The following is a 24,687-nucleotide window of genomic DNA, read 5'->3' as shown; positions in this document are numbered from 1 at the left end:
ATAGCAGTTTGCATTGTTTATCGTTTGCTTTCTATTATTCGTTTTGCTTGTGTAAAAAAAAACGTCAATGTGAATATAGTGAATGCCGCAAACTTCCTATCAGCAGGGACCTGTTGGACTTTTACAGACATTTTCAAATGAGCTGATAATTAGGTAGAGGATGATCTGTCCATCATATCTCACTCTCTCTCACACACACACACGCACACACACACACACACACACACACACACGCACACGGAGCAACAGTGTTACAGGCGTCGGTACCTTGGTGATGCTGCTGAGGCTGTTGAGTCAGTTCTCACACCAATTTATGTAATAGTTTAAAATAAAATTGTGTCCAACTATACTACAAAGCAAAATCATGAGTGTTCATTCAAAACATTACATTTAACACAAAAACATTTCTGATCACTAAAAAATCCCGACTTACAAGTGTGTCTGTTAAGCAAGGGTTCAACTGCTTCTGTACAAGTTAGGAGTGACACATCCTATCAGCAGGGACCTGTTCCTCCATGTTCTCTGTGCCAAGCTACTTTGCCTATCAAAGCCGCTTTCAGCCTGAGGAAGCCTGGGCCAGTTTGACACTATATTCCCGTGGGTCCCTCTCAGATCTCCACCAAAGCACCCATTACTGGATCATAAGCTCCAGAATCAGGCTATACTGGACAGGAATCCCCAGTAGGGTCTCGCAGATCGGGGCTGATTTGCAACATAAGCCCCCCTGTGATTGCCCATTAGCCCCTGTCCCCACTGACAGCGGCTAGCAGGGTAGCATGTGTAGCTCTAACCAGCCCCTGTGCATTGCCATTGAAGGTTCGCTACCATTACATTCCCTAATTGGCTGTGAGGGGTATTAGGAGAGGTCGTGGCTTCAGGGAATTGATAGTGACATCTGATCTGATGTCCACTTAAAATGAAGACGATGCTGAGTCATAGTGTGCTGACAGAAGAGCATCCCCCTGGGATACAGCTTAGGATCTGATGATTGATGGGTTATTATAATACAAGTCCCCTGTGTCAAGACTGATTTTACTTTCGGTGCATTTTCTTTGGTCCACGCCACAGTTGAAATTTTTACTGTACTGCAGTTTTACATTTGGTTTGTTTAGGTTAGATTCTGACCAATTAAAAGTGAGCCATGGTCACCATGTAAACAAATTTGGACCGATTCAAAATTTACAAACTTATTAGGCAGCATTTCTGGTAACCTGTCATTCTGTCACAATAGAGACATTGGCAACAAATCTGATTCCAGCTAAATAAATCAATATGAGCGTTAGTCTGGAGTATAATGAAAAAAACTCTGAACATTGTGTCTATGCTCCAAGTATTTTGAATGTAAGAAAATGATTTCACCCATTTTGTGTAACATTTCATGCTGGCATGTTTTTTTTTTATCTGCACACAATTGATAAAATTAAAAGTATACACAATGTGCTCACATGTTAACTTTTAGATTAGATAATAAACATGTGAATCTCTGTGTACACCAGTGTTTAGGTGTCCTTTCTTGTAGCTAGCTGGATTTAGTTGTCACTGCAGCTGCATCACAGTTCGCTTTTGGAGGCAGTAGAAACTCAGTTTGGTGCATTTTCTGGAGTTCAAATAGCACTGTTTTCTTCTTTCTTTCTTTCTTACATTCTGCAGGCCAGAAAACGTCAGCAATAATACAATACGGTCAATAGAGGAGAAGCACGGTGTCTGCTTTACTTGCTGTAAAAAACATAATCTAATTTCTTTAACGTCATGTGAACAAGAACACTTAATGCTTGGTCATGTATACAGAAAGCATGACTGGGTTTATAATCAGCTGTTTACATGCATAGAAATACATGACATCCTGTACTTTGGAGGAGGTAAGTATTGCTGCGACAACTGTGTGAGGGATGAAAGAAAAGATCAGTACAATAGCAATGCATCATATTCCAAATAATTTCATTCTGCTGACTATTTGTAAAAAATTTGAGACATTCGTGTAGTAAAAACTGTGTTTCTCTTACTACAGAGCCTGTGCTCCCAATACTTGGAAAAAAATGTCATGGTTCCAAAGTCAGTCAGGTGTAGGAGAGAAATCTGGCTACCGACTTGCCAGATGTATACACCGATTTTACAGTATTCAGGTTACTACTGTGCAAGCAAAATCTGTGTAACCTGATTTCTCCGAGTAACCTTTCTTGTTTCAGCTTTGGGTCTGAGACAAGTTGGCCACCACTGAACTTTCATTAGTTGTCAATCATATATCCCTGCTTCTTTCCTTTCATACAATATTTAGTTTCATCCCCAGCTACTATAGGAAAGACTCCAGGAGAACATCTGAGAAAGGCTGCATGGATCAAGCGCCGCAGACAATGAAGGTCCATTGTAATATTCCTGCAGTTGTTTCTTCATTTTCCTGCCTTCCTGCAAACTATGTTAAAGTGCTCATATTATGCTTTTTGGCTTTTTCCCTTTCCTTTATTGTGTCATATATCTTTTTTGTGCACGATATAGGTTTACAAAGTGAAAAAGCCCAAAGTCCACCCCAAAGGGACTTACCATCTCCAACAGAAAACACCATTCACAAACTGCTCTAATCTCTAGGGGATAACTACTCCAGCTTTTACTTCCGTGACAAACGTGCGTCACTTTGTAACACAGGTTATAATGCTCGCCTAACTGCTAGCGTGCCACGCCCTCATACTCTGTTTCTGACTGGCTTGTAGTCCTTACCTAGTTACTGCGCATGTGCGACTCCTAACAAAGATGGAAAAGAAGTGTGGTGCCTCACTCAGTAGCAAAAACAGAGAGCTCAACACAAAGGGTGAAAAGCGGAGCTGCAGCAATGTGCGGTACAACAAAAATATGGTGTTTTTTGAAAATCAAACCATGTAAACTTATCCTGGTACAACCTCTAAATACAATTATGAACCTGAAAATGAGCATAATATGAGCACTTTAACTCATCATGCATGTTATGGTAAGACTGGCACTATTGGAGCAACAGCACACACCTGATTTAGCTGTTCAAAACGTTGTAGATCCACCAAAGAACACAACAGAGCCGCTCACTCTGAGCCTCTCTAAACACCCACAACCAGTCAGAACAGAGCGACGCATAAGCCAAGCTGCTCACAGTTTGTCTGCATGTGGTCTGCAGATCAGAGCGCACAGACACCGAGTGTGGTCCATCAAAAAGCTCTTCCTAATCAACCCCGGAGACCCCGGCCTTTTAGCCGCCAGCCCTCAACGTGTCTCGCTGTGTTTACACACGCTGATTAGTTTGGTAAGTGTACAGAATGTCCCGAGGATGGTGATCTCCGAATCAACGTGCCCCTCAGTCCCATCCTTTATCTTCCCATCCCTCTGTCACAATAGCCAGAGATCCTCTTGGAATCGGTGAGAGAAATTAGGGGATCAGAGTCGGCCAACTCCTGAGCAAACAGACTGAGCTAATGGACCAGCCGCTTTCTCCTCCCCTCAAATTATTAGCAGAGCGAGGGAATGTAGCCAGTCCAGTCATGATGTTAATGCTAAAGCTTGCTAATCCCTTACACACACACACACTGGCCTCGCACTTGCCTTGATGCACACATGGCTTCTGGGTAATCACTCCACCACCCAGGCAGTGGGAGAGGATGGGAGTGCAAAGGAATGAGACTGAAAGCGAACACATACATATGGAGCGGTTCCCAGGAGCTTGGAAAATAGTGTAGGTTGTTGGATGTGAGAAAAATATCAAAGAAGAGGATCCAGGACATACTTCGGAGCCTGAAACTTGAACATTCATTCATAGATGTTTCAATTTGACATTATGTTAAACATGTTTCGAACTCCCACGGTGTGGGATTTCCGTTTTGGGTTCATTTTTATGGTTACTTTTCCATCGTAACTGTTATTTTTTCTGTGATTTTCTGGAAGTTTGCTGTCATGATGTGTTACTTCCAAATATGTCAACTTTGAACCATTGAATTTCACAAAATAAGAGCTTCATAGTGATAAGAAAAGTCTTTAGACTCCCATGCAACCAGTGGCGTAAGGTTGTGAAGATGGGCCTGGTGCACATTACTGATGCTTTAATGTTTGAACAAGGCACAAGTGCTCTCTTGGCTTGCAGATGTGCTCAGCTTGTCAGTTTTGACAGATTTTACACCTAAACTAGCAACCGTATATCATCTAGTCACACGATCAAATAGAGACTTGACATCGGACAACATCAACATACATATTACTCAGCAATCATCATTGCATAAAGTACCAGTCAAAACTTTGGACACGCTTTCACATTCAAGTGAATCATAAAATGTGTCCAATCTTTTGACTGGCACTGTATCTGCATATGACAAAAAATACCAGAGAAATAAGAAAGTATTCATGTAATCAAATCGTTTTTCTTTAAATATAGTTTTTAAATTGCTACTAACTACTTGACTCTACAACCCCGCCCACACCCCACGGGCCCCAGTGCAACTGCACTGCCTGCACTGTCTATATTTACACCCCTGGATGCAATCTGACGCACATAGGAACACACAGGTAACCTAATACAAACTCACACAACAAATCTTCCTTCTCTTCTCCATCAACACATCTACTGTGGAAGCCTGTCTCCTCTGGTTTTTAGGTTGGCAACAGCTGGCTAAAGCAGAATATGCTAATGCCAGTTGTTGGGAGGAGCACTTTAGGCTTATGAGGGATTAGTGCTTGTTGGCCAGCCCTGACACCCTGCTGAGCGAGCACGCTAATACAGGTGTTAGTAAACTGGCATTAGACTCCAGCTAATTAGCTTCCATTCACCGAGTGATTGTCCGGCCAGCTCTGCCATTTGTAGTGATGTTTGCTCATCAGCAGGGAGGTCTCTGTGCTGTGGTGGGTCCGATATGATCCGACATGATCTCCCTTCTTCCTGCTTTCACTCTCCTGTAGTCCAAGAGACAAACTCAGCTTGTCTTATAAGAGCCAGAAGCCAAGACAGAGGAGCAGAGGAGAGCCAGCAGCATCACACTGAGACAGTGTCCATCATAAAGTAGGCTATACTTATAAATATGAGAATGCAACTTTGTTTTGGCCTTCCCTCCACGCTGAGCCAAGATTTCTCAACATCCGAAACAGTCTTGCATCTGATTATCATATGATAAAACGTTTTAAAAGGCAAACTTTCAGTCCGCAAGACTGTCAGTGTGATGATTTTGTGTTTCAGTGCAGCTGACTCAATACAGTTGTTGTCATTAAAGGATGATTCTGGTTTATTACAACAGGGGTTTTAGTTTTGTGGTATTGGCCATTATTTTTTATGATAACGTTTTACTCACCATGTAAGTGCTAAAAATGTAGAAATCACTACAACAAAGTATTACAGGGCTAGAATCACAATCAATCAAGTCAGATGATCTAAACCACTTTATGTGAAGGTAAAGCTAAAAAGTGAGCACACCTGAAATGTCAGTAATCATTTCTAACTACTCAGCAAATCTGTGTGTGTGTGTGTGTGTGTGTGTGTGTGTGTGTGTGTGTGTGTGTGTGTGTGTGCGTGCGTGTGCGTGCACACACTTACTAAGTACAGTAATACTTTTCTGTTTTTGTTATGGGTCTCAATGTAGCAGCCAATACATTATAATTAGCCTTCGTTAGCTGGTAGCATTTATGCCCCCTGATCAAATATCATTATGTCATCTGACCACAAAAACATTAAGACTTTTGAATATTGAAAAACCAAAAAATTTATATAGATAAATGTTGAGATATTGCAAATGTATGCAAAATTAAAGAAAAAGAACAAATTTAAATAAAAAAATTAAATCATCAAATTGATGTTCCTTCAATTCTTTCATTTGATTTACATCAGAAAAAAACTCCACAAACATGTCAAATAAAAAGCTTAATAACTAATTACAATATGCTTGGAATTATTAATTTAGACAACAAAAATGTATATTACCCAAAAATATAATTATTGCATGATATCACCGAAAGTCCCAATACGATAATACTGAATTACTGCCAAACCCTCTGTTCACCCAAAGTCCAAACAGACTGTTTACCAAACGGTGCCTGAAATGAACACTTAAGGTGTTAGTAGAGACATTTTTCTATTCAAAGATTTGTAGCAAATAATCATTTTTAGATTTACTGGCACATACGATTGCCTGCTTAAATCTACAGCTAACCCCAGATCCCTGTCTCTCTTTCCAAAATGTCACTATTTTGGAAAAAAGATCATGATCACCATGCATTTTAAATCATTTCAGAGGTGCTACAGGGTTAAAAAACATACAAGGTCAGAAAATGTGTTTAACCTATACACATTTAAAGCACCATAACTGCAGCTATTATGACATTTTCTGCATTTAGTCTTCCAGAGAAACTATGTAATTTTATAACTGCCAAGCAGTAAAAATGTGGTAGGTCTGTGTTCTATGAGTTTTATGCCATTGTGGCCTGTTACGATAATTGCTCTATGTTTGCATGGGATATTGTGTGATGGACAAAATGGATATCGGTGGTGGACAGGAGTTGAAAGATGGGTATTACGTGCCCTACACTGTTGCTAGATGTGGGAAAGAGACTAAAGGTTAGTTGGTTGACATTCCCGAAGCCATTCCGCTGAGGATGTCGGCAGTTCAAAGGAGTCATTAAGCTTCACCCGTCCTGCTACAAAGAGGAGATTTAAGACAGCAAATAGATCTAATAGTGAAAACTCAAAGCCAAACACAAATATCCACTAAGAGGCTTTGGTGTATTATGCTATTATTTACCCCATACAAGACCGTACAGATTTAACTGTTTCAAGTTTAATTTTCTCCTGGGAATCCCTCATCATAACTGATAATCCATCCTTTTCATGTTGCCCATTGAGATAAATGATGAGCAAAAACGAAATACTGATAACTAGCAGAAATATTGGCATTTCTTTAGGCCTTGGTGGTCCTAAACTCTGCGGTAAAATAATATTTGACTGAAATCAAACATATCGACTGACTATACTTCTGAAATATAGCTAATAAAGAAAAAGGTTGAGAACACCCTGACTAATGTTAGCATAACTTCCAACGACAGAAATAGGAATCTCCTGTCAATTAGTTGACTGACTTTAACAAAGCCATGCTGATGAAAAGGAATCAGCGGCCAATACACATCCATTCAGACAAGGGTTTGCAGCTCAGCAGTAAAACAAAGTCTGCGGTACACTTTCAGTACAAGAGCATATTTGTGGGGGGACAAAAAGCAAAAAGTGTGGTCAAGCTTCCTAATGGCCAACTATTGTTTTCTCTGCTTCCTCCGTCTCTCTCTTTCTCTTTTCCATCTCTGTCACAAACAACCCAACCCCTCATGCTAGCAAGCTTCTTATTACCAACATTCACTGAAAAGTTATTGGCACATTTTAATCAGCCATGTGCAAAGTAACACTATTTATAAAGTACACCTGATCTAATCTGACAAATACTGTATATATATATATATATATATATATATATATATATATATATATATATATATATATATATATATATATATATATATATAAAAAGGGAGTTTTTCCTCGCCACTGTCACACTGAATGCTTGCTCTTGGGGAAATTACTGGAAATGTTGGGTCTTAGTAAATTATAGTGTGGTCTAGACCTACTCTATCTGTAAAGTGTCCTGAGATAACTCTTGTTATGATTAGATACAATAAATAAAATTGAATTGAATTTAAAAAAAATTTATATATATATATATATATATATATATATATATATATATATATATATATATATATATATATATATATATATATATATATATATATAAAGGGAGAGAGGATGTGACAGTGGCTCTGTTTAAACTACACTGGGTGTCTGCATACAGTGCAGTGTTCACACATTTGTTGGCGCGGACCCACACAGGTACGCAGCAAGTGTCATTTGGGCTTTAGACATTCTAACCAAACCCAGATTCCCCCCCCACCACCACCACCACACACACACACACACACACACACACACACACTTACCTCAGAATGACAATGGCTTCTGTCAGACTTTTTTCCTGCGCTGGAAAAGTGCACAGGCATGACAGGACGGTTCTTTCCTTTTCACTCTTCATATATTCTGCACAGTCAGCATAGCTGCAGATGATGTATGAGGGCTTGGGTTCTTCCTATAAAAATAATAATACAAAACATTACACAACTTAATCACAGTAAACAATAATCTTTCATTTAATTGGTCATCACAAGGAAATAATCCTTCAAAAACATGTCACCTCACATTTGTCTGTCACATCCATGCCTTCTTATTTAGAGCATTTTCTTTCATCTTAAAAAAAAAACAGTTTATTTCAAGTCAGGTTTCATACTGTAAAGTTTGTGATTTCTAATTTAAAAAGGTATGTCTATTTAAATATTTAAATGCACAAATGAGGGGACCGAACTAAATTGAGGCGTGTAATTGACACAATTATAGACTGACAGACGTACTAGTTAGCAGCAGGTTGGCCAGATGTGCAAGTGCAGTCTTATCTCCACCTGCTGGGAGCTGCCCGGTCCCCCAGACTCTTTTTTTAGAACCCTCTATTGAAAAACCGTGATAATCTGTTTGCTCCTTTAATGAGCCCATTGTTCCTCAGAGGAGGAAAAGAAGGTCTCATTGCTGCTTAGTTGCAGCTCTTTGAGCAGGAAAGCTGCTCTGAGCACCACTGATACCCTGCTTCGCCTCGAACATATTGTGAAGGTCTGAGCCTCAAGTCTGAGCCAGCAACAAAGCCAAGTCTGAGGAAGACTCTGAGCCTCTGTCCTACTGTGGTGTTACTTTATTGTACCGCTTTTTGTCACCGCAGATCAGAGAATCTGACAGCTGGTATGATCTTTTTAACCCCTCAAACTATGAAAAAAGACCAGATTTTTTCCCCCCTGAAGTTCTTTTAAATTGAGACAAAACTGCTTCCACACTGTACATTATTATAATTATAAAATAATATTTAAGAAACAAGGACTTGATTTGTTGTATAACAAAAAGTACATTAAATATTAAAAATGGATACAAATCTGCTTAAAACACAACGCAAAATCTGTGGAAATCTAATGATAAATATATTACAATTTGCAACAACTCTAGTTTAACTAGATCTTTCTTTTTTTAATGCGTACTTATTAGGACTCTGATTACTTTCTAAAAACAGAAAACCTTTTAAACTGTGTTCATTAAAAGAGGACCTTATTTACTGTAAACTACAGCAATCACTGTCTTTTTAGAGGAGGAAACAAATACATTTTCAGTGCATGTCGACATCCAGGTGAACATTAGTTGATCTGATCTATTCCTTTAAGAAAATCTGTCTTTTTCAGTAAAAATCTGTTAAAAACACAAAATAATTCTGACGCTTGTATAAATTCTGTATCTGCTTGTTCTGACAAGTCACTGAAGCTAAATTAAGCGTACACACCACCTTACACACCCTGACTGTAAATCTAAAAAAATAGTGAATGTCTTTAACATGCTAAAAACTTGAAGTTAACAGTCTTATTAGTGACAAAATATGAACTACGCTCAGCAAAATTAAAATGGAAAAAAAAAAACGTTCACCTTGCTTTTTTAGTAATAAAACTGCCCTGTAACAAGTTGACTTCAAGCACACTGAAATATTCATGGATCTGTTATCATTTGGACGATAAAACACATTGGAGATTAATTACCATTGAAATGTATGACAATAAATGGAAAACTCAGCAGAAGGTCACAGAAAAGCAAAAGGCATCATCTTGACAATTGTTCGCACCAGCTGCATCAGACACAGCAACAAATAATGGCAACAGTCGGCTCTCATGATGGAGACTTCTCTCATAACACACACACACACACACACACACACACACACACACACACACACACACACACACACACACACTAGGTACCACCATCAAACCCTGCATCTTGATCAGACAGTGCCTCTCTAATTGAGCTAATCCCCACTTCAGGATCAGCGCTGTCCCCTGAGGTCTGACCCTCCACCCTGCTTGTCTCCTGCTCTCACTGTCTCAGCTTAAACCTCCCGTCCTTTCTGTGGCTCATGTGGACTGCAAAGCTGTTTATTGGGAGACAATGGGCAGCAGATTGTGCTGTCAGGCTCCATTAATTTCCATCATTAGCATCACACTCCAGAGTCTGTGGAATCAGGGTCCTAAGCCTTAAGCCATGTTTGTGTACAGCATGCATGTGTGTGTGTGTGTGTGTGTGTGTGTGTGTGTGTGTGTGTGTGTGTGTGTGTGTGTGTGTGTGTGTGTGTGTGTGTGTGTTCGATATGTGTACTTGTAAGCATGCATGTATACACATGTTTCAAATCAGGCAATTTTACAGAATTTCTGCATGCTTCAAAGAAATAAAACTACAATTCAATATGGGCTATCATATGGCACAACATATCACAATACAAAAATGTGTCCAGATCATGGAGCTTAAAAATAGAAATACTAACTAAATCTGATGAGTTGTGAATTGTGAAATGTGCTCAGTTTTGTTAAATGCCAGAGGGCGTAATCAAATGTCATCAATTAACACTCTGAACCGTCAGTGTTCACCTGCTGCTTGAAAATTCTAACAAGCTGTTGAATGGGAGTCTGTGGCCAAGTGAAGATTTTGGAGACTCCAACCAAGTTTGGACATTTTCTCTTTATCTTTAAATACATTCTCATCTACAGAGTTGTATTCCTCAGTTTTGTTTTATGTAAAAATCTGCTTTTCACACTAAAACTACAAGAAACAAAAAGTTTATTTGAAAGAAGTCAAAATGGTGAAACTTTGAACCAGTTGTATGCACATTTCAGAAGGAATGATGAGGAATTTTGTAATTTTAGTTTGTTTTCATTCCAGTTTAGTTACAAATATCATTAGGGGTCAATCCATAAACTCTGTATTGTGTGCAGTATTGAACTGTGAGCGGACTATCATTACAAACCCGATATTGTTTTTGGACCTATTCTCATCACAAGAAGTTTGGTAACTTTTTTGAGACTATAAACAATGAAGATACTGTATGGTTGAGTTACAACTGAACATCCCAGTTCTCTGGTTCAGCTGTGAAGTTTATTTGCTCTATAGCATCCAGTGTGAAATTTTATTGTTTGCGCATTTCAGCCTCAACTGCAAAAATTGCATATAACATAAGGTTTTGGTGTGAAGAAGCCATCATACTACATGTGTTTTTGAGCCAAGGTCTCTAATCAGACGCAGATCCTTTAACATTTGCAAATGTCTAAATATAATTACATAATATCTTGGCATTTGCCAGTACCAACTTTAAAGATCATCATCTGTTTTGGTCTACTTGTTTTTCACCAGCATCTGTAGTAAAAGTATCAATATTTGCTAGTACCAACCCGTTCTCACTCCGAACTCGTAAAATACTAACCTGAATCCGCCAGATGGATTGCTTCGCATTTGCGTTTGTCTATCACCTATGTTGGTGATAGACGGGCCAAATCAACCAATCAGATCCACGAAGCGTATGAAAATACAACCACAAGCCCACCCCTGCTGCTGCAGGCAAAGCTTAGCTTGTAAGCTCAGCATGCAAGCAACATGTCGGTAAAGGATATTTGCCGTTTGTGTAACGAGAATTTAGGAATAAAAGGCACCATTTCAGGTTCCTGGACCATATTCCAAAAGAAGGATCCAAGAGAAAAAAAGCATTAGCGAGCGGCTAACAGAATTAGGGCTACCGCTGGCTGATAATACTGGTTAGCTGATTGGATAAACCATCGGTCTATCATCACCTAACCCACCTCAAAACCAACGCTGATTGGCCCGGTCGTTTGGCTAACGGCTCCAAATTTTCTCTGCCTCAAGAGGCCAGACTGATCTGCGAGTGGAAACCTGGAGCTCGCGAGATCAGGACGGTCTCACGAGGCTAGTAAAATACGGATGCTTGGGCAGTGGCTGTCAGCGTCAGATATGACGCAAAAAGCTCCCTTCAGAGTGTGTGTAGAACGCACCGGGGAGAGCAGCAGCTGCACAGCGCTTGAAGATGACGTAGCATTAAGAGCGATAGTATACGGTAGGGAGTAGTATGAAAGCCCGAAAATCATAGAGAGGTTGGTTGGGGTGATGGATGGGTCAAACAACACAGGACTTTCACCCAGGAGACCGGGGATTGTGTCCCGCGTGTCACGTTTCCTAAACCCAACTGTCCCGTTCTTCTTTTCCTGAACCCAACTATACCGTTCTTGTCCCGCGTGTCATGGAAACGTACCTTTTTATAAGTCCACCCACGACCTTTTCCTTAACCTAACTGTGTCCAAAGTGACGGCAATAGTCCCGAACAAGCATGTTTAGATAAAGCGCGTTTAGATATGGCGCTAATGGAGACTTTTAGCGTCAATAACAACGCCAAAGGCACCTGGGAGTGAGAATGTGTTGCCAGTACAGGTGGGAACATATTGAACATTGGTATCAACTTCAAAGAACCTCACCATTGCATCACTAATTCATAATACATACAGTGGCAGTATGTCCTGTGTGAGCAACATTATGCACTGCTTAGGAAATACAGGAGGGACTGTGATGTAGGTATTAAGAATGTGAAAAAGCCCCCAAAAAACCCCAACTCTTTATGATCCATATGTTCTTTAGTGCGAACTAATCAATGGTCAAACACAATCGACCACTGACCACCATTGGTATTTCCACCTCCAGCAGTGGAGCTCTAAAAGGAAATTGAACAACGTTTCTGCCACGCACCCACTGAGGCCTAAGCCTTCTAACTCCTACTTCCTGTCTGATCAATGTGAAAAACAATGACTCAACAGGTGCAACAGACAGGAGCCCAGCAGCAGCTTTCCTCCCCGCCGCTAGGCCCAATTAGCACCCGCGGCTAAGGAACAAAGAGGCGACATTTCATTTCAGCAGAGTCCCAGTTTAAGGCCTCTTCTCTCAACCTCAGCCTCTTTTCTTTCTGTCTCTTACTGCTGACATCTTTAAAGGATCATCCCTGGCTCCATCATATTCTATTAGATTGGGTCGATGCCTTGTGTTCAAAGTGGCAGGGGTGTTAAAAACATGGGGTGTTGATGAATTCATTGCATGTGACTGGACTTGCTTCCTTTGTGTGTTGGTTTTTGCTAATGAAACCCCCTGAAGGTCTGGAAAAAGGCAAAGACATTTTTCAGGATTCAGTTCATACTCCAGGTCCAGGCTGAATTTCATGACCAAAAAACACAAAAACAAGTGCTGCCATCCCGGACATATCCCAGTTTGGAAAGTAAAGATACAATGTATCCTAAAATAAGTTGAAGGCCTTCTTATGATTTTTCTATGCAGTGCCTGATTTGTGTAAGGCTGGAGAGCCTCACTCTCTTTCTCTTTCTCCTCGTGGCTGCAAAACCCTGTTTTCTGTACAGCTAATAACTGTGCCATATTTAACCTAAGAGGCTTTTTTCATCCATAGAATTTTCCTCAAATAAGGCCCTCACACAAATATTTTGAAAGTGTATTTCCTATGTAAAAAATGCTCTTATTTCCCAGCAAGCAACTGCACTGATGTTGGTTGGCAAGAAACAACACTGGCTGAAAAGAGACTTGCATATAGCTTTGTGTAGTCTATATCAACAACGTTTCATTTCCTGGATTGTTGAGGTGGCGCCGGAAATTCCATTGGATGTCCCTCATTTTGGCCAGATGTCCGTCACCTTCCACTTTCTTTGTGTTGGCATTTTAAACTCAAATCCAGACAGCTAGCTAGACTATCTGTCCAATCTGAGTTTTCTGTTGCACGACTAAAACAACCTTTGAATGTACACGTTCTACCAAAACAAGACAATTGTGATTGGTTTAAAGAAATGCCAATAAACCAGAGCACGTTTTTCTTCCATCCCGGAATGCTGTGTGGACTAGCCAGACCCTCCTCCGCAGCACTGAGGAGGAAGGTCTGGCAATGTGAGACTAAGCTTTGTGAGATTGAAGAGGTTGCAATGAGTTTTTACAGTTCTTTTCCATTGTTTACATCTTCTGGAAGAATACCTTGTATTCTCAGAACTCTACAAAAGAATGCAAAAATGAAACTGCATTCAAAACAATGCCGTCTTCTTAAAATGGTATTTTATGTTCAAATGACACACACACACACCATCATATAAACAGAAATTTCTAAGAACAAATTGAACACTGGAGTGCTCAATGTAAAACATGGACAGTCTGGCGAGGTCAGTGACTTGAGTCTGTTTGGTGTGTTCCGTGCCGTCATCAGTCGCAGGAGCCGGTGGCATCCATTTTGGCCGATTTGACTTGTTGAATTGGCCGGTGGGCGGTCGGACTCAATGACCAATCTGATTGGTGGAGTGCTAGCCCTTGATTAGCGAATCAGTGCTTCTTCCACAAGAAGAAGCCCGAGAGCTGACAACGGCAGTATCTTCTTATTACTAGTCATCGTATTTTCTTCTGTTCAGCGAGTAATGACAACAATGATCCTTCTTGACTACTATCAACATCATCTGATGAAAACAGTGACTGACCACAGCATTCTCTGTGTTTACTAGGTCTAGAGAGATGTTCCGTCATTTCCGGTTTTCATTTTTTTTTTTCGACAATACAGATTAGCGGCGCCTGCTGTTATGGAGACGTATTAAGTTTTGCGCACGCGCAAAACGTACGCTCAAGTCGGCGTCGCGACGCGGGCCGACTGATCAGTCCGACTGATCAGTCCGACTGCCTTTTCTGCCGACAGTCGGCCGTTGGGTTGGTGTGTCAGAGCCTTTACTCTCACTCCTCTTGCTATGCCTCTCTCAAACAAAAACAAAACTGTATTCCTATTCGTCACATGCAATGAAATTCAAGGATTAGTATTAGGAGCATTGGACAGCTATACATACAGAAGCCGTGGAGGAACTTGTGGTTCATTGTCCTGCTCAGGGACACTGACATGGGGCCGGAGGAGCCTGGAACTTAACTACCAATTTTGTGGTTGAGGGGCGACCATTCTACCTCCGAGCCACAGCAACCTCTCCTTTGTTGCCATCCATTGCTCCAAAAACAGAGAAGCACACCTGATGCCCTTTTATTGCTAAAGCTCTGATTGCTAATAGAAAAAAAATGTGTGTGCTTTTCAATGTGGGCACAAGAGATTTTATTTTATGAAAACTGGGCGAAATGTAGAGAACTGTGTGTAGCGTTTTGAAAAAAGTGTGGTTTAGAACTGCAATCTGAGTGCAAAGCAGTGAATGTGCTTGTATTTTTTGAATTTTAATAAGTTCAGGGGGGGTGGTACATGAGTTACAGGTTGTGGTCATTGTGTCTCAAGAACCAGTGATAGAGTGTAAACATTGAGAAAAACTGTTAATGTAAATTGAGGCTCATCGTTTTCTTTTCGGTTTGAATCTCCATCTGCTTTAAGAGGAATGGAGATGGTGTAGAGTTAATTTAATCTGTGTAAGAAGGGGGTTGGGCTTTATATTTCAGCATTAAAACAGTCTGTCTAAGGGCATGGTGATAGTTTAATAAATGTAAATGATGTTTATACACACACAAAGTTGCAACATGTCCTGTAATGTTCATACACACATTGAACCCCACTTTAAATAAATGTGTGTAACAGATTCCTTTAAAGAAAAAGATGTGCATATTGGGAGATAATGATAGTGAGTATGAAACATCTAATAAATTAGATTACAGTTAACTTCACAACGGGGTAACACCAAATACAACAGCTTGACACTAATAATGCTGTAATGGGCCACGATATAGAAACTAGAGTGGGAGAAATATTAATAGCCCACAGAATATTGTAGGATTCTTTCAAGTGCGCATGCGCTGTTCATAAAGCGTTGTGTATGGTGAAAAATTAGCAAGTTCAAGCGTCTCTTCCTTTCTTTTGATTTAAGCCTACTATCATATCATACCAAACATTAACCCAGTACTGCTGTGAACCTGTGCCGTCTGTCTGTCGCATTGACAGTCTATGGTCTGTCGTTGACGGTGACGATAGTTTCCTCAGCCTATCACCGAAGCTCAATACAAAAAGAGCACCCTCTGTAAAGATGAAGCAACCAGGAAGTGATCCAGCAATTTAATCGTTGTTACGATGGGTGTTTAACATTAGCAATGTCTCTTATGCAACAACTGGTCACCACCCTAGGAAATGCGACCGGGCTCTTAACTGTCCTAATTTGTGTCATTGCAGCGGTTTTGAATTATTTCAACGACCCTGATCCGGTTAAATACACCAGGTAATGAACAGCGGTTGTCTCCCTAGCTTTTCTGCAAGCTAAACGTGACACATAACGTTACAAGCGACTCAACACCAATTACATGTCGCGTAATGTTAGCTAAATGCAACTATAGGTCATGTTTAATGCTTAATGTTGGCTACAATAGTCCTATATCTGTAGAACACCACTGTTAACGTCCGAGAGAGGCAAAGATTGACTTAACCTAAGAACGTAACGTTAGTCCCTGGGTCCTCGTGGGTAATCAAAGAGCGAACGTCAAACCAAACGGGCATTTAAAGTTACCTTTCTTTTTTAAATACATAGCTACTTATATGTTCTAAAACAAAACTACGACTGGATGTGGAATTTTATGCACTCTCTCATAAATTCGTCATGAATTTCATCCACTACATACTAGTTTTTTAACAATTAGTACACTCGATTACTGTCAACTACCAGTGTCGAAACATTGCTGTCAATTTCCCTCTGTCCTAACACCGTGCTAGCGTCCTGTCTGGAGATGGCACTACTTATCATGATAATAGCAGTCTGAATTTCCTATTTATGCCGAAATGAGTATGTAAAAACATGCCTTATGCCAAAATAGTAAACCGTGTTTGCACAGCATATTTCACATTTGCACATTGCCTGCAAAACCTTCCTGTGTTTACCAACAGTCAATTTCTTTTTTGGCACACAGCATGGCCGAGGACATAAAGACTCTGGAGGAAAACTTCCAGCAGCAAAATAAAAGCTGTTTCATCCTTGGTGCCTCTGGGGAAACGGGCAAGATGTTGCTTCAAGAGCTGCTGAGGCGCAACATCTTCTCCAAGATTACTCTCATCGGAAGGAGACAGCTCACCTTTGAGGACAAAGCATATGCAAACCTGGTCAGGGGGTTAATTCTCTACTCAGTTGACAATTCCCATTACCTGAGATTCAACATGTCGATAGTGACATTGTTATGTCTTTTATACCTCCAGGTACAAGAGGTGGTGGACTTTGAGAAGCTCGGCGATTATGCTGCAGCCTTCCGAGGCCATGATGTTGGCTACTGCTGCCTGGGAACAACCAAAGCGAAAGCAGGGACTGTAAGTTAAACTGTATAAATCCATATGTGGATACTTCACTGTTGAATTGATTACAATTTTACTGTGGGTATTGTAGCACACAATTACCAAAATATAGTATACAGTATCTGTACTGTACTCTTAAAGGTGCTCTAAGCGATGTCACGCGTTTTTTAGGCTACAACATTTTTCGTCACATACAGCAAACATCTCCTCACTATCTGCTAGCTGCCTGTCCCCTGAACACACTGTAAAAAAACGCGGTCTCTGTAGACAGCTCAGGCTCCACAAACACCAACAAAAACAAACTGCGCCAACCTGCACCACAAAACATAACAAACAGTCTTCCAGCCAATAACCGACAAGAAGGAGCTGGTTGAGCCATCACCGCAGCAGCGTTAGCACGTAGGCTACTTCCACAATGTGCGTTCATGACTGTTTCAGGAAACATGGAAGGGAGGGGACGGGATGAGGAGGAGGAGGGAGGGGCAAGCTAGCCTCCGTTTTGTTTGACAATACTTCAACAAGAAGTAACGTCACCCAACATCGCATAGAGCACCTTTTAAATATTTTTTTTTTATAGGGATCCCATTTAAATTTGTAGATATGTATATACAGTATATTCACATTAACACATGGATTGTTTTTTATAGAGATTCTGTTTAAATAAGCTTTTTTTTTTTTCACTGTGACCAGTGTTGGGAACGTTACTTTAAAAAACTAATTGGTTATAGTTACTCACTACTTGTTCCAAAAAGTAATTGAGTTAGTAACTGAATTACTCTATAATAAAAGTAACTCGTTACCAGGGAAAGTAACTATTTCCGTTACTGCGTTACTAAAGTTGCTCCTTATAAACTTATATGACACACATAGGCCTACTTTTAACAACATACCTGCCTATCATACGGTTGACTTCAGCCTGTGTCATAGGTTTTTGTTGTGAGGCAGAAAGATCTAGCTTTTGCTGCTTGGAGGACTTTGCTCCGAGTCCTTCTTTGCTAGAGGATGGCGAGCTATCATCTGTGGGGGAGGTATCGGTGTTTTGGCCACTAGCTTTGTAGATGCGTGTCGTTGTGAGATGCTTCATTAAATTAGAGTTGCTTACAACGGATGTCGACAAAGTCTTCACTCCTGGACATAATGTACACATAACATGCACGTTCTTGCCTTTGACCACAATGAATTTGAAGTAGTGCTTTTATCTCCACCTTGAAAATGCTAACTTTTCATCGAATTGGTCCTGACTCGCCATCTCTGCTGCTTCATCGAATCTCTGTTTAGCTTGCGTGTGTGCTGCCGTGTGTAAAAACACTGGCTCTGATTGGCTACCATGAAACATGACTCTGCCTTAGCCAATCATAATCGCTTACCTCGTTATTAACCCACCTCCTCACAATTTATTCAATCAATGCATAGTAACGCACCGCATTTAATGTCCAGTAACGTTAACGGCGTTGTAACGACAGGGAAAAGTAATTAGTTAGATTACACCGTTACTGAAAAAATAATGTCGTTACATAACGCCGTTCTTTTAAACGGCGTTATTCCAAACACTGGTTGTGACCAAGACACATGTCCAGAGCAGGACATTTCATAGTGACCAACTATGTAATAGTGTTGCTGTTTATAAATGAACTCAAACATGTTTAGCATTCTGCAATTTCTATGGCAGGGCTTGGTTTACACCTATCACCATTTCTAGCCACTGGGGGACTATAGGCAGGCTGGGGGAACTCATATTAATGTTAAAAAACCTCATAAAGTGAAATGTTCATGCCATGGGACCTTTAATTCTTTGGCAGACACATGTCAGTGTCAAATGCATTCAAAATAAATCTTCTCTTTCTTCTCTCTGTTATTTCAGGAAGGATTCATCCGCGTTGATCACGACTATGTTCTAAAATCAGCAGAGCTGGCCAAAGCAGGAGGCAGCACCCAGTTCCACCTGGAGTCCTCCAGAGGAGCTGATAAAGACAGCAACTTCCTCTACCTCAAAGTCAAGGTATCGATATTTTATTTTCTCCCTCTACTGCATGCCACATACTGAAGTATTGTTTTTTTTTTTTTTTTTTTTTTTTTAATCTGAAGTACTGTATACCATTGTGTATATCATTGAACAATAACATTGGGCAATCGCTGAAAGATCAACATGAAATGTTTTTTCTCCTAGGGACAAGTGGAAGCAGAGATTGAGGCGCTGAGTTTTGACAGATATGCCATTTACAGACCGGGGTGAGAGATCTATCTATTTACTCAATTCAGTCATTTTATGCGACTTCCAATTCACCAAATGAGACAAGTAAAAAAAAAAGTAAAAATATTCCCAAACAAAAAAATACAAACATGAATACATGATGTACAGAAGTGTTGTCTTATAGCGAAACTGTTAAACCGCATCTTGTCAACTTGACCAATACCAAATATTTGCACAGATGTGCCTGAAAATATGCGTCCTCTTCCAACTGAACTGCAGTAAGCTTTGTTAGACGTGTGACATTATCTAAACACACAAAATGCAATGGATTGTGGGAATGTGGAGAGGGATAATTACATCTGATAGCTGCTTGTAGTTCATCATGCTGATAGGAACGACGACTTTTCATCACTCCAGTCCTAAAACAACTCCACTGGCTTCCTATCTCCCACCGGATCATCTACAAAATCCTGGTCCTCACCTACAAAGCCCTCCACCATCTGGCCCCCTCATACCTCACTGACCTCCTCTCCCCTGTACCAACCCCCACGGGCCCTCAGATCCACCTCAGCCGGTCTCCTCTGCATCCACAAGTCCAACCTCCGCAATTTTGGGGACAGAGCCTTCTCCAGAGCATGCTCTGGAACTCCCTTCCCCTAGAGATCCGCACCTCGGAGTCCCTCACCATCTTCAGGTCCCGCCTCAAGACCCATCTCTTCACCTCTGCCTATCCGTAGCCCCCCCCCCCCCCTTTTCATCTGTGCCTGAAATTTGTTTTGTTTTCCATTGTTTTTATTTTCTAACTGCCCTGTAAAGCGACTCTGAGTTTGTGAAAAGTGCTATATAAATTCAATTTATTATTATTATTATTATTATTATTATTATTATTATTATTATTATTATTATTATTATTTTCAAGTGATCCCCAGTCTTTGCAAAATCTTATAGTATGTGACTAAAAAACTGACTTTTTAGATGTGTGGATTATCAGACTTTAATCCTTTAGAAAGTCTTAGTGTATGGTCGGCATTAGTCGATATCAACTCTCGAAGAAGGCAATGCAGCTTTATTTGTATAGCACATTTCAGCAACAGGGCAATTCAAAGTGCTTTACATAAAACATTAAAGAGTAGTTAGAAAACGATTAAAAAACAAATTAAAACATTAAAAGACAAGAATAAAATTGACAGTGCAGTATAAGAAGTAATAAACATTACGCTTTACTAATGTTTCATGGACTGGGATTGAGATTGAGACTCCCCTGCTGCTAATTTGGCAGTTCTGACAGGTTACCACAACTCCGTCCAGTAAACAAGGCACCATGCGACTTTTGTTTGAAGTGACATGTTGAGAATCAATGTTGTTAATTACCCCAGTGGAGGAAAAAAAATAATTCTTGTCAAATGTGCTGTATTAAGTGGTTGTTCACCATCAAATACCTCAACCCAATCCAATCTCTAAATCATCAATACCTTCTGTGTTTTTCTCCAACAGGGTTTTGTTGGTAGATAGGCAGGAGAGTCGGCCGGCGGAGTGGATCGCCAGGAAATTCTTCAGTGCTCTTTCTGCTGTGTCTTCCACGTCCATGGCCATCTCAATCCAAGCGGTGGCGAAAGCGATGGTGGCAAACACTCTGCTTCAACCTGACCAGAAGACGGAGATCCTGGAGAACAAAGCCATCGCCAGTCTGGGAGAGAGTGCAGGGACATAAGAGAGGGCAGGAAACAAACTGAGGTTAGAAATAGGGGTGCAAGATATATCGACTCAATATCGTTATCGCGATATCAAGTTGCGCAATATTATATAGAAAGTGTCGCAATAAGTATGCAATATTTTGTCAGCACACTGGTCCACTACGTGACAAACCCTGTGGAGCGTACCATGTGACGTGTGGGCATATATCAACAGAGTGACCATGTAAATGAAGAAATAGATAGAGACAACAAAATGGAAAAAATCAGAGAAGTGAAAGAAAAGTTGTCCTGTTTATTTATTTTACAACCAGTAAAACATGTCCTGTTCTGTAGACATGGTCGATATTTATTTATCCATGTTGAACCAGTCCAATCACAATTATGAAACTTATTTTTATGCGTTTTCCCATAACTTTTGTGATTTTACATATGTTTAAAAACATCAAAATGAATATCTCAATATCACATTTTGTCAATATCGTGCAACCCTAGTTAGAAACCTATTCCCCATTTATACTGATAACTCATGATCAAGCAATGTTTCCTGACATGGGACTGACCCATGTTGGACTCTACTCCAATCTGACGACTATGAACGTCAATCCATTTACACTTTGACACAGGACACTGGTGGGGTAGTGCATCACACAAATGGGTGGCTGCACAGTATTAACTTTTTTATGGAAGCAGAAGTTTGTTTTTTGTCTCCATAATGGTAATGCCCTAGTCCTGTAAACGTAAAAGAGACTTAAATGGCAGTGTGCACTGTTGAATTACTTAGATCTTAGATTCCTTCATGTTTTGACACAGCCCACTTACGGCTGTGGTAAAGATTTATAGAATGGACTCTCCAAATGAAACGCAAAACTGATTGAGCCATATTCCTTATGCTCTAAAGCTGTACCTGTGCAAAGTTAAGCCGATTCTTTGGACTTTGACAGTTCAAAGAATTGGCTTAATTGAATTTGACTGTGACTTTCTGTGTGACCTGTCCCCAAACTTTTTTTCTTTTCTTTTCAGGTCATTTCAACAGATATACAGAGAGGACTACATACTGCAAACACTACTTACATCCTCATTATCATCATCCTCATGATGTCAAAGGATTTTCACATTACTTAATCTTAAAATTATATTTGGGTTTCATTTCTTGGGTCTTAAAATTATTATATTTTCATCAGGGAACTGTTGCCAGACTTTTTGATGTGCACATTTGTGCTTGGAGACTGCCTTAAAGTAAATGCTTGAATTTATTTTACACCAGATTAAAATATTGGATGTCTTTAAACTTTTCATTAAAATATTATAAATATTTAACTGTGCGTGTGTGTGTGATTGATTGATTGATTGATTGATTGATTGATTGATTTATTCATTTTATTTGTTAGGGACCATGTACAATTTTTAACATAAATGTTGCCATTTGATGCATCGTACCAGAGTTAGCCTTAGGCTAATTTACATCTGCAGTCCCTAGGCAGGGCAAGGAAAATGTTTCCATAATGACTATGCATATTAATATCTGGTGTCTATATCTGTGCTATACTACATCAGTACGGCATACATTGCACACATTGACAATACCTATTGTCTACCTATGTTATATTACAGGTAAGTAACAGTGTTTGTTCATTTTGGATTTAACAGTATCTGTAACATGCAGATACAATGCAATCCATTGAAGATATGAATTTTTAATGGGATTCCAGCAATGCAACATTTTTGAATAAAATTGGTGAATTAGGGTTTGGTTAGTAATTTTGTCTACACGTCTCTAAAACTAAATTGTGATCCTAGAAGTTATGAATTTAAGGTGTTAACTGCTATACAGCCAGTTTGATTTCATCATGAATTTGAACCTATGATCTTACTTTTCTTGGTGAATTTGTTTTCTTTTAAGACAAATCATCTTGGAACCAAGTTCAAATATTGCATGTGCTAGCATGCAATGTCAAATATCCAGAATAACAATAACAACCAGCATGTGTGTTCATATTCAACAACCTCTTGTACAAACTACTCTTTTAGGATTTTGTTTTTGTGTGGCCTCTGTACATGGGCGCGCGCTCCACCAGGTGAGCTACCCAGGCGCCTACGAACTACTGTTTAAAGTATGTGTATTCCAGTTTGTGGGGTGACTTTGTGGATTGTAAACAATTAAATCAAACGGAGCCATAATATTAAACCGTTCAAAAATATGAAAGATTCAAGAAAACAATACTTGACCAATATATTCATACCTGAATATATGAATGGGAATGTATACAGTGTATAGTTGTATGTTGATTAAGGTATTGGATTATTGTATGACTTACAACTTTTGTTTGCTGTATATGCATATCTATTAATAGTAGTAGGGGCAGGACTTTATAAGCATTATGCTTCTGCCTGCTCCTTCTCTCCTTCTCGAGCTCATCCTTTGTTTTCTTTTTTGATGGATTTGGATTGATATGTGATTTTGTTTTCATTTTGTGTTTTTATCAGATTAGTTTTTCTTTTCGTCTTTTATAGTATGTTGATTGTTCAAAATAAATAAAACAAAACAAATACAGATGGAGTAAATGTGTATTGAAGGTAGACAGACCAGATAATACAATAATCAACTTGTGTCCCTAGACTTTATCTCTATTTTATTTTATTTTAACTTATTTCTTCCACTTTACTGAATTTTATTTCCCTATTCTTGTGTTTTGATGTATTTCATTGCTCTGTGAAGCACTTTGAATTTGTGTTTGAGATCTGATATTCAAATACGATCGCCTTTTCTTTCCTTGATCCAGCAGCACCGCCTTGTGACTAAATGTGGTTACATTCACTGGACTCTAAATACATGACATGGACTCATTCTTCTCCAGAAAATGTAGGCTATTTTATATCGTTTATGGGTTTAAGATAAATAAATAAGTAAATAAATAAATCTTTATTTAACTGCAACAACTGCATCTTATTTTAAACCGATTTTACCTCATTGCTGACCTATGCTCTGTTGCTTATTGCATGTTTGATTACTGATCCTATGTGATCTAAGATGACATTGAGTGCCATTAAAGGCACCATTAAATAAAATGTATTATTATTATTATTATAATAAATAATTACTAAGATGCCGATGGTGTTTCATCAAAACAACAACGTATTTGAGCACCTTGAAAAGAAAAGAACATCCCCAGAGTTATTGTTTACCTGTAAGCAGATAAGGCTACATTTATAGAACCAGCATTCTCAAATTATAATTAATATTATGAATAATAATGGTAAAAGTAAGCATTGTGTTGGTGGTAGAGGTTAGATGACTGTGGGTGGAAACTGAATAGAGTGGAAGATCTTTAATAGGTGATAATAAAAACCTGTTGATCTGGAGGTGTCATCATTTGTCACCTGAAGATCCGCTGCGTCATAACATAAACTTTGGCGACATCTTGTGGTGTTCATCTGGAAGGGCCTCTTCTGACTTCTTTACGTCACCAAACGTCATCAGGAAGTCCACTGACTGCTGCTGAAACCAAGGCGACATCATGGCAGAGTACACAGACCCACGTGAGTGTGGTAAGTAGCACATTTAAACCCCCCC

At 39.6% G+C, this 24,687-nt stretch overlaps 2 protein-coding genes across 2 annotated transcripts in view; both read left to right on the top strand.

The window, feature by feature from the left end:
• Positions 1-15,779: 15,779 nt before the first annotated feature.
• htatip2 (HIV-1 Tat interactive protein 2) lies at positions 15,780-22,438 on the top strand. The gene is made up of 7 exons (XM_028579536.1): positions 15,780-16,173; positions 16,856-17,045; positions 17,139-17,246; positions 19,093-19,230; positions 19,399-19,460; positions 20,917-21,156; positions 22,137-22,438. Exons 1-6 carry the CDS (start codon positions 16,049-16,051, stop codon positions 21,131-21,133), a joined length of 840 nt encoding a protein of 279 aa, XP_028435337.1. The 5' UTR covers positions 15,780-16,048; the 3' UTR covers positions 21,134-21,156; positions 22,137-22,438.
• A 2,098-nt stretch (positions 22,439-24,536) lies between these two features.
• prmt3 (protein arginine methyltransferase 3) overlaps positions 24,537-24,687 on the top strand; it is a 65,810-nt gene continuing 65,659 nt past the window's right edge. The window contains exon 1 of the mRNA XM_028577953.1: positions 24,537-24,662. Coding sequence (XP_028433754.1) covers positions 24,632-24,662 — 31 coding nt within the window. The 5' untranslated portion in view covers positions 24,537-24,631. The remainder of the gene's footprint in view (positions 24,663-24,687) is intronic.

This window comes from Perca flavescens, chromosome 1 (genome assembly GCF_004354835.1).
Source record: "Perca flavescens isolate YP-PL-M2 chromosome 1, PFLA_1.0, whole genome shotgun sequence".
NCBI classification, from domain to species: Eukaryota; Metazoa; Chordata; class Actinopteri; order Perciformes; family Percidae; genus Perca; species Perca flavescens.
Note: the sequence above shows the minus strand (reverse complement) of the source record. Positions and strands in the feature narration are given on the sequence as shown.